This window comes from Dasypus novemcinctus, chromosome 10 (genome assembly GCF_030445035.2).
Source record: "Dasypus novemcinctus isolate mDasNov1 chromosome 10, mDasNov1.1.hap2, whole genome shotgun sequence".
NCBI classification, from domain to species: Eukaryota; Metazoa; Chordata; class Mammalia; order Cingulata; family Dasypodidae; genus Dasypus; species Dasypus novemcinctus.
Genome location: NC_080682.1, coordinates 77,793,611 through 77,813,401, shown reverse-complemented (window position 1 = coordinate 77,813,401; position 19,791 = coordinate 77,793,611). Strand labels below are relative to the sequence as shown.

The 19,791-nt window shown below is 35.9% G+C and overlaps 1 protein-coding gene across 42 annotated transcripts in view; it reads right to left on the bottom strand.

Annotated features, from left to right (window-relative positions):
* The window catches only part of SOX6 (SRY-box transcription factor 6), a 701,188-nt gene that overhangs the window by 72,465 nt on the left and 608,932 nt on the right, over nucleotides 1-19,791 (bottom strand). For all 42 annotated transcript variants that reach the window (XM_071218188.1, XM_071218196.1, XM_071218191.1 and 39 more), the window contains one exon: nucleotides 4,880-5,029. In XM_071218188.1, coding sequence (XP_071074289.1) covers nucleotides 4,880-5,029 — 150 coding nt within the window. The remainder of the gene's footprint in view (nucleotides 1-4,879; nucleotides 5,030-19,791) is intronic.

Below are 19,791 nucleotides of genomic sequence, written 5' to 3'. Positions count from 1 at the left end.
CATTCTTGAAATTCAGTTATAATATCAGCATATTCATTTAAATGTTCAGTTTTAAGATCTGCATTATTGTGTTCTAAAATAAATTGCCAGCAAATGTTAACTCCTGTTTCACCTCTGAGAAGTCACAGAGTACTTGTTTTCAATGTCATTGTTTAAAACATACAGTAGGGCTTGGTAACAGAAAATTCTCCTTCTTGGTCAACATGTGACCTCACTAAGACTTAATTACTTCATCTATAAAAAGGGGGCCTGATACTAAGATCTCTAAGGTTTCTTTCAGTACTAAGTGATAAGGAGAAACAAAAAGGGAGGCTAGAGAATATTACTTGGAAGGCAGATTAGGAAGAAAAAAATAAAAAAAAAAACATGCACGGAGGGGCCATTATGTATCAAGCATTATGCTAAGCATTTTCATATACATTAACTCATTTAACCATCAATATCTCTATGAGGTTGATAGTATGGTCTAAGTTTATAAATGAGGAATGGGGGTCAGAGTGATTAAATCACTTGTCCAAGGACATGTGAGTCATAAATGGAGGGGCAAAATTTGAATTCTAGTTTACTGGATTCTAAACCCAAGGCTACTATTCTACTAAACTACCAGAGAAAATGGTCATGATTGTTTGATAATGTAGCACTGCCCTAGATTTCTTAGATTTCTATTTTTATTTATTTTTTGGCATGGTAGGAAACAGGCAATCTGGCACACCTATATTGCAATGCAGTTTTCTATATCTAGACATGGGATGGGTTCTCAAGAAACTATGTTATATCCATTATTAATGTCAAAATGATTACTGATGGACTTAATTGCAATTTATTTCCCATTGCTCTTAACATAAAGAGTATTTAGACTAGTTAGTTCCTTTACTCATATCTAAATAATAGTAATTTGTGTATTATAGTTAGTTTTCTCCATGTTCTTTATATTTATGGTTTCTTGAGCTTCTTAGCTATCAGGGTTTAAAGTTTTTATCAAATTTGGAAATTTTTCAGCTATTACTTCTTTGAATAATATGTCTTTGAATAATATGAATAATATGTCCCTTCCTCCTCTTTCTGGAACTCCATTTTTATATATTAGACCATTTAATGTTGTCCAAAAGTCTGGTCCAATCTTTTTTTTTCTCCTCTGCATGTTCATTATTGTTTGGGCCTTTAAATTCTTTAATTTTTTCTTCTTCAGAGTCTAATCTGTTGTTAATCCCATCCAGTATATGTTTCATATGAAATAGTGCATTTTTCTTCTCTAGAGGTTCAAATTAGATTTTCTATGTCTTACATTATCATGCTTATGCCTACCATTATCTTCTTGAATATATGGAATTTATAACATCTTGATTTTTTTCAGCACTGAATATGCTATGTATTTATTTATTCATTTATTTATTATATTCAATGATTGTCACTCCCATGAACAATGCCCCTGGACATGGCCATCACCTACCAACTGTCGATTAAGTGAATTGCCTCCCACCATGGCAGGGAAGCCATTGGTTCTCACAGCCTGCCCTGCCCAGACAGAAACTGTGTTAATCAAGCCTGGGAGTAGGGAAATTAGGTGTACCTCTAGTCAAGAAATGCACAGATTCCCACTATTCTTACATATAAGAAGCATAAGTACTTCTCAGATTGTTGTATGCCTTTGGTCAATTTCCAGAGCATCAATATGGTTGTTTTTGTGAATTCTGTCCAATTTTATAGGTGCTTTTTGGGGAAGAGATTTACCTACTTCCTTACTTGACTGTAGCTAGAAGTCTCCAATAGTAGTTATTCTTTACTTTCTAATCTACTATTTCTATCTTCTGTGCTATTTTTGGGTCTGTTTCTACTGACTGATTTGTCTCCTCATTGTTATTCATAGTTTCCTGTTTCATTGAAAGCCTGGTAATTATTGAAGGGATGCCACACATTGTGAATTTTACATTATTGAGCGCTGGGGTTTTCTTTTAAACATTTGTGGATTTTGTTCTAATATGTAGAGTAATTTGATCTTTTCTAGCTTTACTTTAAAGATTTGATCCTCAGGTCCAGAATAACCCCTGGTCTAGGGCTAATTTGGCTCCATAACTTAAGTATTATCCTTCTAGGGATTCTATTTGATGCCCCATATGCTAAAAGGATCTTTCCACTCTGGCTAATGGAACACAAACAATTCCCAGCCCTACATGAGCTTTGATAGTTGTTTTGTCCACTACATTCTGATGTTTTTTCCCTGGCCTTAGGTAGTTTCTTCATAGGCCTGTGCTAATCAACACTCAGATAAAGATCCAGGGCAACCTTCTGCAGATCTTTAACATACTCTCTCTCTCTTTGCCATGCTCTCTTCTCTGGTACTTTGCCTCACAAATTCTATCCATCTAAGCACCCTAAACTCTGAACTCCGTCCTTCTACTCATGGATACTGCCCAGCTCTATTAGGTCATCCCCAAATGTACTGTTGCCTGGAAACTCCCTCAAGATGGTAACCTGGGGCTATTGTAGTGCTCACTTGACTTGACTTGACTTGTTTTCCATCTCTCAGGAATCACTGTCCTATACAGCTTGTTGTCTTATGTCTGAAAACCATTGTTTAATATACTTTGTCCTGCGTTTAGTTGTTTAAGGTAGGAGGGTAAATCTGATCCCTATTCTTTTATCATGGTTGAAAATGGAAGTCCTCTAGATTTCAGTTAGGATCTCCATACACAACTATATTTTTCAATCATGACCATCACTAACCCCACACCACCTCCTTTATCACCATTGCGGTCATCGTCATCACCACGAACATTTATGGAAAGCTCATTATATGCTACAGGCTGTATTATGTGATTTAAGGTCCTTAATAATATTAACCCCATTTTATAGAAGGGACAACTAAAGCTGAAAGAAATTAATTTGTGCAAGGTGAGACAGCTAGCAAAAGTCGTAGAACTGGGATTTGAACAGAGATATTCCCCCTTTTGATTTTTAACATCTTTTTAGTAGATAAAACTTGTGAGGGAAAGAAAGTACCTAAAACCATCTGTACTTATTTTTGTTATCTTCAGCAAACTATGTCCTGAGTCATGTTTGAATTTAAAATGAGTGGTCATGTAATATATAGAGGAAAAGCATTAACATAGAGTAAAACATAAGAGATTTTGTTGATCATAATTTTTTCAATTAGAAAACTGAGTTTATTATTAGAACTTCTTCAATAATAGGAGCCTTTTGGCATTTCTAAAAAATTTAAAACATTTGATTTATGTGTTGGTCTATATATTTTTACCCATGCATACAATAAACAATCTAATATGTATAAGGAATGTTTATTTTGTTATGAATGTAAAATATAGTCAAGTCAAATTATATAGAGAACTCCCTAAGAATTTTGCATGTGGTCAAGTGAGTAATAAAACTGAGTTGGCCCACAAAGCTGGAATGGTAAAAGCAGATATAAACTTGAGTTTAACCAGGGAACATTTTACTCATCCAGTAAAAACTTGGTTTGGTTCAGTTCCATTTGGCCAACTCAATTACAAAATGATTTTTCACATTTAAAATATTTAATACTCAATAGTCCAAGTCACTAATGTTTGATGCACTCATACTCTAGGAAATATAATTAAACAAAGTACCTTGGTTTGAGAATGTAGTATTGTTTCTTATTTACAAACACAAACTGAGAACACAAAATAGACTGTTTCTATAAATACTGCTATCTTCTGAAATGTAAACAGCCCATTCTCACATCTCAATATTTCTAACAACAAAACATAAATGTTCTATTTTTTTTGAGAATCTAAAAGCTTGAGTGGCATTAAATTAATTCTTCAGATGGGGGAAGGAGCAGAACTCTCTTAATGATATTCACTTTTCTGATCTTTGATATTTGGAATCTATATTTTTTAAAGGCCCTTCTGAAATCTTAAAACTTCTATCTGCAAATTTTAGAAAAAACAAGTTCAGTGATTTTGTAGCATCCAATGCTACGTTTTGTTCCCTCAGATGTTCCCCACATGAATATCTAATAATTGCAAAGTTTCTCCAAATACAGTACTTTCAGCACATTACAATAAAACAGCTGTGCTTAGCATACCCCTCCATGATAGGTCAATTATTTAAAATAATTGTTTCTCTGAACTGTTTGAATTTTGTAATTCAATATAGGAAACAAAGGCAATCATAAAAACCAACCTAGTACCATCTATAGGTACCAGCAACAGCACAAAATGGGAGTGGCACATTAATTTCCCACCGTCACCAAATGCCTCCTGCCTGCCTGGGTTTCAAGACACTGTAAATAAGCAGGGTAAGGCATTTGCTCAACTCCCTGCCATAATTTGGGAGAGTCCGTTTATCCTACTGCAAGTGTAGGGCATGAAAAGCATGATTAGGGAGACAACACATATGTTCAAAGTCCACATTTATTACTATGTCTTAAGGAGAGGCCTTCATCAACAAACCATATAAAGCCCAACATTAAGTTCTGCCTACCCCCTTTTAAAAAAATCTATAGTTTTGAGATCCTCCTTCTCTGCTAATGTGAGTTGGCTCCCCACCTGTTTAAAGATTATGGAGGGAAGTGTCACAAGTCTGTGACAAAGACTGGCAATAAAACCATGGCCATTTATGCCAATGAACATTAAAAAATAAAAGCCAGAATCCAAAGGGGAAAAACTCTTGAGAAGTGAGTTTGCAGATTTAGGTCTCACAATATGACACTATTGTTATCAAAAGGGAAACACCTGTTTCTCAATGCTCAATCATGAAATTTACCATAAAGAGGAGCATTTGGGGGTTCCTTTATGTTGCTATGCTTCCTGCTGTTTATTCCCAACACAGGCTGGTATGCTACAGTCCTTGTGGTGCTATTTTCCAAACTGTTTCCACAATCCTGCAAAGCAAATACCTTAACTTGAGTTACAGGGCTGGTCCCTCTCTTTTCATTTTTCATCCCAGTAGGTGAGACCTCCCCTGCTGTGTTTGGTGGCTGTGGAGTTGATGGCATCTTTGCTCCAGGTGACACCTGCATGCTGGCCAGCTGAGCGGCATAGAGCTGCTGCAAAACAGGGAAGACAAACATTGCTCTCTTTAAATGCAACTGAAATGGAGTTTCAAAAACCCTTACCATATTGTTAGATAACTATTTCTTTGGCAGCCTTGGAATTTGTTCTCCTTCACTATTTTTTAAAGAGGAAAATATGAGAGACCACATAATGTAACAGAAAGAAAGGGCACTGACATGGGAGCCATGGCTCTGTTAATGGTTTTTCTAGTAGTACTTTATACTCAAGAACTTGGTTTCTTCAATTGTACTAAAAGATTTTGACTAAATGTTCTCTAAGTTTCTTGCTGGTGCCTAAAATCTTTATAAAAATACTTTAAATTTTTATCTGTCCACTCATATAATTTAAATATTCATGAACTAAGACACTAACCTGAACTTTCCTAGAGACTTCTGGAAGAACTGCATCTTTCTTATTCAGTACTGGCCTGGGGAAGCTAGTCCTTCTGGATGGTGAAAGTGCTTCCCCCAAGATTACTGAGACCCAGTGGCAGTCACTTTTTCCCTCAGGGCCCAGTGTATAATCCTCAAGAGAATAAGGCAAGACTCATGGCAAAAAAAGAAAAAAAAAAAAAAAAAAATCAAGCATCTTTTTCCCAGCACAGGAGCTGACCTCTTGACTGTCATCCCAAACCAGGTGACAAAGTGTTTCCTGCATGCCCTAAAGGCATCTCATCCTGATTTCTCTCCTCAGGCCCTGCCTTTGTCCAGGATCCCAGATTTATCCTCATATATTATATTCCCATTGCTATTTCATGGCTCTTACTCATTTTATAGGCTGAGTTTAAAAGTATCTCTTCCCTGAGACATGATAAGAAGGCAACCTGATGTTATAAATCTAAAAATTAGCAACTACCAAATTGAAAGGCAGGTGAACCTCTTTTTAGATCATTTTGATTTTTATTAAAGTTATTCTTGTGTATAGTTTTAAAAATTCAGTAGTACTATGAGACTTAAAATATCAAATAAATAAACAAAACAACAGGAGCCAAAAAAATCCACCCTGGCCAGCATGCTCAGTGCTCAGACCTCACAGCCAGGCCTGAGTCTTGGTTTCCCTGCTCCATTCCTCCTTACCTACTCCCTGTTCTGTGAAGACAACCCCTGCCAGTTTATTTAACTTTTTACTGGCATTTATCTCTGCATTTCTAAGTGTTTATAATGTTTTACCCTTGTCCACTCACTTCCTAGCATGTAAGCTGAGAGTTTAGCTTTCTTACACTACCTACCCTCCATCTGTTCCCATGCTTCTCTCCCCATCTCTTAATGTTAATGACACAAATTTAAAATATTAGCCTATGAAGATACTATTCACAGTTGAGACACTTAGTGAACTATATTTAATTTTCTTTCTCAACTTATTATTTTGTTGGATTTAATATTTGCCTTGCTTTATGCTTGCTTAATTTTTTTAAATCTAGCTATCACTGATTAATTACCAACTCTCCAAAAGAACAGTAAAATTCTTCCCAATATGGTTGAAAACTGTATTCCAGCTAAACTGTGCCTCTTATTTTTGCCCTTGAAGTCATCCTTCTTGGAATTCTTCATCTTCCTGCTCCAATCTGAACTGGTTTATTCTTTAGGCTTCCTACAGAATTGTGGTACTTAGAATTCATTTTGCCTCTCCTGTTCAGGATTCCCTGTTTTCATTAACTCTTTTTGGTAAAGAGCTTCCTATAGGAGTTTCTTGTGAAAGGTACATGTGAGGTTAATTTCTGAAAAAAATTATTACTCTATTCATCACACTTGATTGAAGTTTGACTGGTACAAAATTCTAAGTTGAAAAATCATCCTATGTCAGAATTCTAAGGATACTGATCTATTGGCTTCTTACTGTTATTAAAGAAGTCTGAAATTATTCTGAATCCTGATACTTTGCATGTAATTAATATTCTCTCTTTCAAAGGATTTAGAATATTCTCTTTATATGCCATGTTCTAAAATTTCACAGGAACCCTCCCCTGTTGATTATTTTATATTTATTGTTCTGGACACTCATTCAGCCTTTTCAATCTGGTAAATTTTTTTCCCCAAATCTTTGGAAATTTTTCATTGATAATTTTCTCCCCTATGTTCACTTTCTTGAACTTAATTAGATAAAAGTTGGACTTCATTATTGGTCCTCTAATTTTCTTATATTTTCCTCCTATTTTTCCTGTCTTTTAGTTTTTGTGTCTTTGAGTTTCTGTGACAGAGTTTTTAAAACTTTATCTTCCAACCCTTCTGAGTTTTCAAAACTTTCTAATATATTATAATTTAAAGGGTAGTTTCTTATTTTCTGATTGATTCTTTTTATGGTATTCTACTCTTGTTTTTGTTTTATTATATTAATAACACATTTGGGTTTTTCTTCTTTTCTTTTTTAGGTTTGGGAATAAGTTTTTAATGTTTTTCTGCCCTCTGCATTGTTGTCTCATTTTGCTCTCAAGGACTTTGAGCTCTTTCATTTTACAGGGTTTTCTAAAGTAATGGGGTTCCTTGACTGTTTATTATGTATAAGAGTAATGTACTCACAAGCTGACTGGAAGGTCTGAATATGGGAGATAGACTTACTGATTGGTGGGTAATGATGTAGAGAATCAGCTTTTTCATTGGAAACTACTAAATGTCAATAGCTATAAGTAATTTTTTTTAGGCTATACCATTTTTCCAGAGAGATATCTTCAAATTCATGCCTAGATTGGGCTAAAGCAGCCCCCTTTTTGGATGATCTCACTGTCTAGTCTGCAGGTCGTTCACTGTTTTCAAAATTATACCATCATTCATCTCAGCTAATCTGATGTCCCTAAGACCATAACCTCTCAAGTTTAATTTCTCAAGAAAATTAACCTCTAGTCTCTTGATAGGTTGTGTGTTAGCAAGGTGGGATTGAGATAGAGATGATAGTTATCTGGTTGCATGGGGGTGGGGGGGGAGGGGGTTGGGTTGGAGAAGGATCCAGAGCTCTAATAGTTCCCTATATCTATTTTCAATAACTCATCCTGTCTACAATTTCATTTCTTACCCCTGCCTTTAATAATATATGACCTTCAATTTCTAAGCATTTCAAAGGTACAAGTTCCCAGTTTGCTTGATTTTTTATGGCTTTACACTCTTAAGGCTTAGGTATCAGTTTTCTCTGCATTGCTAAGACAATTACAACTCATCTATTCATTTCCCATCTTCCAAAACGTTTTGTCTTCTTCTTCCATTTGTACTTTAAGGTTTACACCTATAGTCCTTAACTGTCGATCTAGTAGGTTTTGGGTGAAACTGGCAATAAATGAATGTATTATTCTGCCAATTTTAACACTATTTAATGCCTAAAAACTCCTTTCAAGTTATTTCTTTTTCTTGTTATCATCAAGATCAAACCATTATCTTGATAGTCACATTTCATAATAAATAGAAAGCTTCCTAGTTCATCAATCATAAAGAAAATAGCTCAAAGTTTGCGATTTTAGCAGGGGAGAGAAAACAGGTGGTTTGTATGTAATTTCCAGCATTACTATCATTCAGATGGACAAATAAAAAAAATTACAGTAATCAAAAACAGACCTTTCAGCATATGTAATTAAATGAAAGCTTAATAAAGAATAATTTGCAAGAGCCAGATGTGCTTATGTCATGATTGTTGCTTTCTTTGGAACAATTTTTCTAATAAAACAGGCCTCAAAAGAAATTAAAGTTTCATAATTCTGTATGTGCAATGACTCAGTGGCAAGAAAAAAAATCACAAGAGTCAAACTGCTAAATTTAAGGCAAAAAAGGGCCGTTTTGTTTACTATTCTCTTGTATCCTTTTCTTTTGAAATTCAGTCAGGTGTTTTCAAAATAGGGGCAGGTGAAGTGTCTGAAAAACTTCTGCTTGGGTTAAATCAGTGAAGAAAATTCTGTATTGAATAGAGTAGTAATAGCTGACAGTTGGAGAAAGATTGGCTAGATAGCGGTAGTGTCATGACCAATGTGTCCTACTACTGAGTGTTGAAAATCATTAAATCTTAGAGTTGAGAGAGTCCTTAGATGTCATTGATGCCTATATTTTACTTCAATAATCAAAATATCAAAATAGTCAATTTTACTCAATCTTGAGTCCTTTAGAGAGCTTCAACTAGGTGAAAAGAGCAGAAAAACAAATCACTGGAAACAAGTCTACTTTTTCAAAAGCTGGTTAAATCCAGTAATCCTTCAGAGTGAGTGAGCAAGACAGTTACTTTGTAAAAATAGAGTACTGATAACTACTGTCTCTACAACTTTGATAATCACTTATTTTATACCACTCTACAGTGGGTAGTACCTAAGAGAGGCAAAACCCCTAAAATCTGAGATTCCTTTTCTTTTTTTTTTTAAGATTTATTTATTTATTTAAGGAAGCCCTGGGCATTGAACCCTGGACCTCTTATATGGTAGATGGGAGCCTAATTGCTTGAGCCACATCTACTTCCCAAATCTGAGATTCTTTAGAGCTGATGATTGTGAGTTGTGATTACTAATACATTAGAAACAGAGAAAAAATAGCCACATTCCATAATGATTATAGGGCAGGGTAAACTGGATAGTAGGATATCAGGTAAGACTTACTACAATGAACCCTGAAGTAAAAAAATAAGAAAATGGAGTCTAATCAAAAGATAGAATTCACTAATAAAAACCAAAATACTCATATTCTGTATAACAAAACATATGGTTTCGATATATCATGCTTTTCAGATTGACAACTTTAAAATTGACCTTGATAATAAGAATACCATTAACTGAATGGGCATAAGTTGGCAAAATATATTTTTTTTATTGAAATTGTTCCATATGTAAGACTTTGTTAGGAGCTGAGGAGGACTGAGAGACAAAAGGCTTGGACCAAGTGTATAGCTCTGGAGGAGATAAAGATACACACTTGTTTTGCAGCTTTCTTGCAGTGCTTATCATTTGTTTTTCCTTGTGTTTAGTTATGCACATATGTCTTATATTTGGTAGACTGTAAACTTATTGAGACATGATCAATCTAGTTATTTCGAATGCCTACCTCAAACACTGGTGCCTTGTCTTTAAGAGATATACAATCAATATTGTTTGAATTAACATACTATATAAAATCACTGATGTTAGAAAGGAGAGATATTTTCCAAAAATAAGACAATAAGTAATTTTACAGTGTTAAAAAGGAAAATAAATTCAGTTTGGGTTAAATTGTGTCATAAGAAATTATTCTTCTGAAGTAACTTGTTAAAATGTTGACTAGATAGTTGCTGGATAACTACTAGTTTTACTAATCTATCTTAAACTTTGCATTTCTAACACAAATTATACTGTTTAAATAGTAACTAAGGAGTGGTATAAATTTTTCTTTTCAGTCTAGTAAAAATCTAAAGTTTCTCTAAGTGTTATTGTACCCTTTTTGAAAGAATATAAGGTGGTAGTTATTCAAATAAATAGCTTTAGTTAGAAAATCCTTTTGTAGACTAATGGTTTAGAAAAGGAAAAAGGCTAAACTCTAACTAATTACTACATCAGGCTTTACAAAAACATCATTCTATATAGGATTCTCAGATCATTGTTCACAGTCATAATAAAGATAATAATATTCTTTCCCAAACATAGCTGAGGTTTAAGAAAAACAATAATGTAGTAAACCATATACCAGGCTTAGCCAAAGTGCTATGAACATTTAAACTTTGGTAAAGATTGTTAAAAAATAATTCAATTTTTTAAAATGCTCAGTGATTGTCTGGGATATTGAATTGTTTCTTTATTCAAGATATATAAAGACATGCAGTGCTTACATGTAAAAATGAGCCTTACTAAATACTTCTCTGAAATTATAAAATCACTCATATTTTATAGGAGCACTTTAAAAAATGGTTTCAGTTTCTTTTAAGACTGAAAAAAGTTTCACTTTTACTATTTCAGTTTTAATAAAGTAGCCAGCATTAAAATTTTGGTAAAATGAATAATCACATATTCAGCATATAGAATTGAAAGGGCTCTAACAGATGATTTAGTCTAGCCTGACCGCCTTTTTCTATCAATAAGGTAAGTCTAAAGACTCATGTAACTAGTACTGGAGCTAGGAGTTGAACCCAAGTCTCCTGATTGCCAGTCTACCATTACTAGGATAGGATTTAAAGAAGAAATTACCTTGCCATTGTCCATACAGGGCAACACCTACTGCAGTGATGAAATGCAATATGCAAAAACAAAGCTTTATAATATTTTTCATTTTTTAATACCCCAATTTATTTTTACTTTATTTTAGTTTTTCTAAATTATTGTGTTTCTATTTCTAATCTTTAAACCCATCACTATATTTCATTTTCCTATTAATTGAATTTGGCAATATATTAGGCTTCATTTTTGAAGAAGTTTTGGACAACAGAGAGGTTCAACTAAGGGATATGGCAGGGGAAGAACACTGGTGTAGGGTGGTATTGATGGGGACACATGGTTGGGAGGGTGTTCTCCAGGGCATGTATATAGGGCACATAAAAACGTCTGGCTATATGCTGGGTATTTTCATAGTAGTTACAGTTAAAAACGACAACTGAGGAAGTGCTGAGTTTCTAGCCAGGGGAGCTCTATCACATTCCCCAGTGGAACAGCAACAATCCCCCAAGTGGAATTGCAAAGACCAACAAAGAAGGATGGTCCAACAATGAGTCCTCGATACTGATGACTATGCTTATGAGCCTGTGTGCCTGAAATATGAACTAGGCCTAGAGCTGCAGGGTGCCTAAGAGTTACCTCCTGAGAGCCTCCATGTTGCTCAAATGTGGCCACTCTCTAAGCCAAACACAGCATGTAAATGCATTACCTTCCCCCCACTATGGGACATGACTCCCAGGGATAAGCCTCCTTAGCACCAAGGGGTTATTACCAAGTACCAGCTGGTAACGTAACTAGAAAAAGACCTTGAATAAAACAGTCAACTCTGACCAGCAGAATATCTCAGCTTACATGTAGAATCATGTGTTAAAAACTGCTTTTTGACCTGAATAAAAGGGGGAAATGGCAAAGACAAATGAGTTTATATGGCTAAGAGTCTTCAAAAAACATTCGGGAGCTCATCAGAGGGGTCACACTTATGCACGCCTCAGCAGGACCCCAGAGACAGCCAAAGTAGATACAACCCCACGCACTGGTTCTCCTGAGGGTTATGGAGACCCACAGGTTCTATGGTCATGGCAAATGGCAAATGGCTCTGGAATTCAGTGCCATGTCAGTTGGCCTTACCTTGGAATTTGTGTTCCTGAGTGTAATGGAGTTGGACTCAGGTGTGACCTTTCTACACATGCCTCTTCTGTCACTTTTACTGAACCTGTGGTTGGTGCTAGGATTGGTGTATATACTCAGGACTGTCCTTGTGCCAGCTGGGCCCTGAGCCTCAGCAGACTTGCCACTCTTACCCTCTGGTTCATTGGACTTACCCAGGCCAGCTAACAGGGAGGTGAAGATGGTCAGCCACCACACCAGGGAACCAAGAGTGCCTACAACTGCAAGCCACATCCATCAACCATGTGGGATCAAAGCCCCCTCTCAATTTAGAAGTAGAGTAGACATCACCATCCCAGTGTCCACAGGATGGAGCAATAAAATATGGATTAGAGTGGACTTACTGATATTCTTCTATGGATCTATTGTGACTAATAATGGAAGAAATTGTAGCACTGATGTGGAGAAAGTGGCCATGGTAGTTTCTGGGGGCAGGGAGAGGGAAGAAGAGATGTTATGTGGGGGCATTTTTGGGACTTGGAGTTGCCCTGAATGATGTTGCCAGGATAGATGCTGGACATTATATATCTTGCCATTACCCATTGGGTGGACAGGGGGAGAGTGTAAACTACAATGTGCACTGTTATCCATGTGGTGCAGCGGTGCTCTGGGTTGTGTCTGCCAAGTGCAGTGAGTGTGCTATGATGGTGGCAGGGGTTGGTGATGTGGGAGGAGTGAGTTGAGGGAGGTGGGGGGGTATATGAGAACCTCTTATATTTTTTGAATGTAACATCAAAAAAAAAATTAAAGAGATGGTAGGAGAAAAAAAAAAGAAGAAATGGATATGTGACGACCTTTGCACCATTCAAGCATATTTCCAACACTGATAAATTCATTTAATGACACCTGCTTTATTAACTGCTCTACTTTATTAAATGCTTACTATTAGTACTAAATACAGAAGTACAATAAGCAACTCAGTTGCTTAATGGAGCTAGAAGGGGAAATTGATATTAAATAAATGCTTAGGCAAGTAACTGAAATTTTGGTTAGGATGAGTACTGAGAAAGAAAAGCACAGAATGTCAAGAGTCCCCCTAATAAAGGAACTTAAAAGTATGAAGGGTCAGGAAATTTTCTCTAAGGAAGTAACATTTTAAGTGAATAAGGATTATCCAGGAGGAAAAGTTGATAAAGAACATTCCAGAAAGAAGAAACAGCAAGTATTATGGCTCTGAGATTGAGAGGTAGGTAAAGTTATTGAGGAATTTAAAAGGTCAATGTGGCAAGACTGTTGAGTACGAGTAGCATGGCATGTAAAGAGGCTATAGAGTACAGGTCCTTACAGACCACATTAATATCATACTTTCTCCCAAGAGGAGACCTATTTAGAAACAGCAATAAACTAAACCAAGAAACATAGAATCTTTTCCATGCTTTACCACTGATTAATTGACCAATGTTTTAAAGGAAGTGAATGAAAAAAGTCCTATAAAGATCATATAGATTGATAAATACAAGCATTGAATTGTGTTTTCTAGAGTCCTGTGTACTAAGACTAGCCTTAATGATAATTCTATCTTGTATTTGGATCCTCAAGATACTTTAATCACTAAGCCTCCTTAGAGTCAACACAAAGCAGTAGATCCTACCAACCAAACTCAGTCTCAAGGTAAAATTCTTGAATGTGTACACTGGTCTTTGGCAGAACCCAAGAAATGTAAGACATGTTGCATCAGTCTTTATAATATGTTACTATTGTATCTGGGAAGAGAGACATGCTTAATCTTCCCTACCCCATATATCTTGATTTATGAGAGTTTATAATGGGTGGTATTACAGTGTTCTATATTTACTATAGTGTGTAATTTATGCTTTTATCATGTTTTCTTTGATAAAATCACATAAGATCTCCAATGGAGTGTGCCACAGGGAAAAAAAAAAAGTCCAAGGTCTTTTTTTTTTTCATAATCACATGTTTTCACATAATCACACACTTGGTCATCCAGGCATCCAACTATCATCCCATTCGTTCATATGTTAATTCAGTAAACATATATTGCACAATAACTTAATCAGGTTCTCTGATAGGTATTTTCCATTTATTATTTTATTTAACCTTCAAAGTAATTACCTACCATAGGAATTATTCATTATAGAGTCAGTCTCATTTCTAAACCATATTCTTCCTGTTTTTATATGCTAAAATTGAAATATTTTAAATAACCTATAAGGTGAATCACAGTGGAATTCATTTCCTGGTCCTAGCCACCAGACAAGGATAATTGTCCAAGAACAAGAGAGATTCTGATATGGTTGCTATTCTAAACTCTCAAATAGCAAACCATATATTCAGGTCTTACAGCTCTTCTTAAAATGGCATTTCACAATCATCAAACGTAGAAAGAGGGGTTAATGGTACACCAGACACCTCGAAGGAAGGAACAAAGGACACAATTTTAGATTTAGATAACTCCTTTCTCCAGCCGATCTTTGAGCCATAGAAAAAGACACCGTAAATACCCTAGTGACACGTGTTTAACAGAAAAATAGGGAATAAAGAATAATTATACAGAGTATTGGGTAGAAATATTCTGGATTTCAATAAAAATGGAAATTAACAGGGGCTTTCAAATGGCATGTTAACGTTTCAGTATATGGGAACCAACAGTAAAAAAGCAGGCACAATCTCACGCACAGGGATTCATTTGGAGTAAATTTTCCTGTGTTTCATCTTTTCAATTAGAAAGCACATTTTAAAGTGGTTTGACAGAATCTGGCCCAGAGAAAAAGAAAAAATTTTTACCCCTCAAATACAACCTGCCTATTGGTAGAAAATGAAGAAAGAAAAATAAACTATTCTATAAAAACAGTTTCAATAGGTACTTCTGGAAGATTTTAACATTTACCTTTATATTTACCCCATTTTCTGTGATTCCAAACAATGCCTAATGGCTTAGGGCCTGGAGAGTGCAAGTTCTTGTCCTAGCGCAGCTACACAGATTAACCCAAACCCTGTTCTTAGGTACCAGAAGCTACTTACGGAATCAACAGAAGTTGTAGGAAACAGGTAGGGTAGGGAGGCTTGCTTAAGGAAGTGCCACTGTTTACTTGATTGATGCTGCCTGGTATCGGGCTGTCAAGCCTGGCTCAGTTCTATCTTCCAGGAATAGCCTGGGTTTTGTAACCTTTCTTAAAACAATGCTGACCAGCATCCCTCCACCTAAACAAGCATGGTATGCTATGACGTTGGACAAGTTCAGTTGTGGAAGGTGGAAATGGAGACAGGGATAATTAAGCAGCCTGGTTTAATGATTGTTCAGCACAGGGAAGAAAGTGTGTCATAACAGACTGAATGATGAGTGGGGGAGAGAGCTTAAAAATAATTATTTGAAATAGATCACAAATACTTTTACTTCTCATAAACCTCCAATGTCAACAAAATGATCCAAGAAATACAGCTGTGGTTTTATGGAAGGAAAGAACTAAAGTGCTTGTTTTCAGCATAGAAGGTACTTGTTTAGCTACACTCCCAATACTTGACACCAAAGAAAATTGCCTTTGGGATTAGGACGTGAGAGAAGAAATAGGAGAGGAAATACTGTTCCTACTCTACACATACTTGGTTAATTTCCAAGTCAATCTCCTTGCCTCCCCTGCATATTTTTAGTGCCATGTTTCCTTTCTTCTTAACTTTGCCTGTTCATATCACAATTCTACTCATCTTCTGAGTCTCAACTCAAAAATCACTTCCTCTTTGAAGCCTTCCCTGACCACTGCCTTTGTGCTCCCACCGTATTTTTTCCTCTAGTTCTACACACTTTATATAATTTGTTTGTTTCCATGCCTTTCTCTTCCACCAAATTCTGAGTTCCCTAAGAAAGGACTGAGTATTATTTATCTTTTTATCCGTAGCACTTAACAGAATGTCTGACATCTATAGATGCTCTGTTAGCACTCATAATTAAAATTCGTCCTTGCCTGTCTTCTCAGAAATGCTCTAATTTCTGTCCACACCCTTTTGAGGAGATTATCTTTTTTTTGTTGTTTCTATTTTCTTGAAGCTATCAGCATGTGGGTTCACCATGTAATACACTGATTTTCTTCCAAAGAAACACCAAATAAAACGTTAGAAGAAAAAATTGTAAACATAATCGAATCCAGCCCCTTTATTTTATAGATGAAGAAAACTCTAAAGAGGGAAAGTGATCTGCCTACGAACTATATCAGGTGCTGAGCTGTAAGTACAATGAAATCTAGAACCCAGGTTTCCTGCCTTCCCCATCCAGTTTTCATACTTACTCATTTTCCCTTGTGTTCCATTCTCTAGGTAACTTACTCCAGATAGATTTTGTACTTCCTATTAGACCTTTTGGTTTGGAGTACATAAAAGGGATATTTTTCTGCCAATCCTCTTGGATTAAAAGCTCATTTACCCTAAATGTGCTTGAAAAGTAATCCTTGGGCACCAAAGTGATTTATGTTGTATAATTTTTTTTTAAAGATTTATTTATTTCTCTCCCCTTCCCCTCCTGCCAGTTGTCTGTTCTCTGTGTCCATCTGCTGCATGTCCTTCTTTGCCCGCTTCTGCTGTTGTCAGTGGCACTGGGAATCTGTGTTTCTTTTTGTTGTGTCATCTTGCTGCGTCAACCCTCCGTGTGTGCGGTGCCATTCCTGGGCAGGCTACACTTTCTTTCGCACTGGGCGACTCTCCTTACGGGGCGCACTCCTTGTGCGTGGGGCTCCCTTACGCGGGGGACACCCCTGCGGGGCATGGCACTCCTTGCGTGTATCAGCATTGCACATGGACTAGCTCCACACGGGTCAAGGAGACCCAGGGTTTTAACCACGGACCTCCCATGTGGTAGGCAGATGCTCTAACCACTGGGCCAAGTCCGCTTCCCTGTTGTATAATTTTATTTTAGTATCTGTTTTAAAATGTATACATTTGAAAATGCAACCATAGTTATTAGACTAAGATAATTATAATCGTGTTAAGGTGTTAAGGTTAAGGTTTTCCTATTTTTAAAATTAAATTTTATACAAATACACATAAAGGGTCAAAATTTGTCTTAGATGAGACTGATCTACTTTCACGTCCTTTGAGACTTCTGTCAAATGGCTTTCCACACAACCAAAGGAAAAATGGGATAAACATTGATTGTAAGCCACTGGAGAGCCAGGACCAGTTTAATTCATTTCATTAATGTCCTGAAGCCTGCTCAAGTCAAGTAAAGAAAAATGAATTGAAATAAGGGTTTTCCTGACTAGAAGACCCCATGCCTATTTTCCAAAGCTCTGGGTAACTTTACTCCTCTGATGTAACTAATTGTGCAACAGAGAGAAAGAAGATATGTACAAAGGCCCTATCTTTATGCGAACGGAAATTTTCAAAAAACATTGGAGACCATCAGGTAACAGGGCATGCAGTCCTCTGTTACAAAAAATCAGTTGAAATTCATTCTCCAATTGCAGTAATTAAATTTCAATGCATTCAGAAGAGCATTTCCTTACCAAAGTTGCAGAAGTACAAGTAACTAGAGCAAACAAAGCAACTCCCAATATTTTTAATAAGAAACCCTCAGTATCTCTCTGCTTCTTCCAAGTATTTTATCTCTCAAGGTGCTAAATAAAATACGTAAATATGTAATGCCTTATTTATAGAAATAAAAGTTCAGTCATTGAAACAATTAGTAATTTGGTTCTCAAGCAAGACATGTGAAGAGGTGATAAAGAGGGCACTTGGAAATCGGCATTTTGGGAACAGATTTGATAGCTTTCCTTCTGTTTCCAAGAACTGGGTAGGCATTGCTGAAGAGTTCCAGCTTTCTACATGTGCTCTAAATGGTTCAGCTTGCATTTATAGCACTTCTTTAACTCCCTAGTCACAAAGCCCTAACTCAGGTAAATCTTAAACAAGTGCATCTTGAATCTACCAATACGATACAAGAACTAATCAACAAGTTCAGAAGTTGAATTTGAAATCTAAGTATTATTTCCCATAAACTGAAAGTCACAGAGAAGTTTTCAATGGATATATACTTTTAAGTAAATGTGTTGAGTTCAATGATGTCCTTTTAGTAAATGAACATTTTGGTTTTCCAATATTTAAAACTACAGTTTCTTTGTAACAAACAGGAGAATTCATTCATCCTTTTATCCATTCGTTCAAAAATTGTTTTTGGATTGGCTGCTGTGGGCCAGGTACTGTATTTTAGGTTTTGGAAAAACAGAAGTGGGGAGTGACCTTGGGGGAGGAGTTGGGGAGAAGATATGTGCCACAGATTTGTAACTCTGGGGATGATACGTACTGTGAGATACAGTGTCCAGTTACATGAATCTGGAAGGATTTTAAAATACAGAGATGTTAGGAAAACACTGAGAGAAGAGGACATTTGAGTAGAGACCTGAATGAAATGAAGAACTAAGCCATGCCATTATCTGCGGGTAGCATCCCAGGCCAAGTATAGGTGAAAGTCCTGGGGCACAGGTGTGCTGGGTAAGGTTGTAAAACAACAAGCAGGCAAGAGTGACTGGAGCAGAGTGAGTTGGGTGAACAGTAGTAGGTCAAATGTCAGAAAGATACCAAGAAGAACAGATTACGTACACCTTATCTACTATGAAAAGGGCCTTGGATTCCATTCTGAATTTCTGCATTTCTTGGAAACACCATTAAAACAACATGGCAGATCTGGAAATCCCTCAGTAATACCCACATGAGAACCTGGAGACTTGCCAGAGCTGCCTTGTCCATGATAACTGCCAAAGAACCAGATGCTATTGCTTGAAAAATATTCTACAACTGGCCAGCTTCTATGCCCTTCGATTTCCATCCAAAATGAAGGCTCCAAAACAACACAGAATGAAGATAACAGGGGTAAATATGAAATGAAAAAAATGCTTTATGTAACTTGTTAAAAATGTATATTTTGGAAAACAATTTCATGAAAAGAAAATACAATATTTTCTAAATACTATGTTTTTCATTTCTATCAAAGAAAATATAATATTTTCTAAATACTATTTTTTTCACTTCTATCATTAGACAGAACAAATATTGCTGTTTGAAAATGAATGGATTTACTAAATGAAAGTATATTTATTGTTTCTAAACTGAACTTGGTTTTAATTTCTCAGCAGACTTTGGAAGATTGAACACAAGACCAACACTGATGAACAAAACTCATAAACAATGAAACGTATAGATTTACTAAACATAAAATTTTCTACTAATAATATTAAAGTGAAATCTATATTTATTATAAATATTGAGGGTGATAAAGATGTATTTTGAATTAAATTTTAAGTGATTGGCTAAACCAGACAAGAAATAATGCAAAATATCCTCTTCTTACTTTCCTCTTACATTTTCTTCTGTATTTTTAAAAAAATTTAAATAAATATTTTACCCTGTTTCAGGGCCAACTCCACTAACTGTAATTTTTTTAAACAGCAAATTATTAGTATTGCCAATTGGAGAATTTCAGCATATTTTGCAATATGTAAATATGCCATCTGTGTCTTATAGTAATGCCCACAGCTTACTTCCTAATTAGCAGAAAGGAAAGAT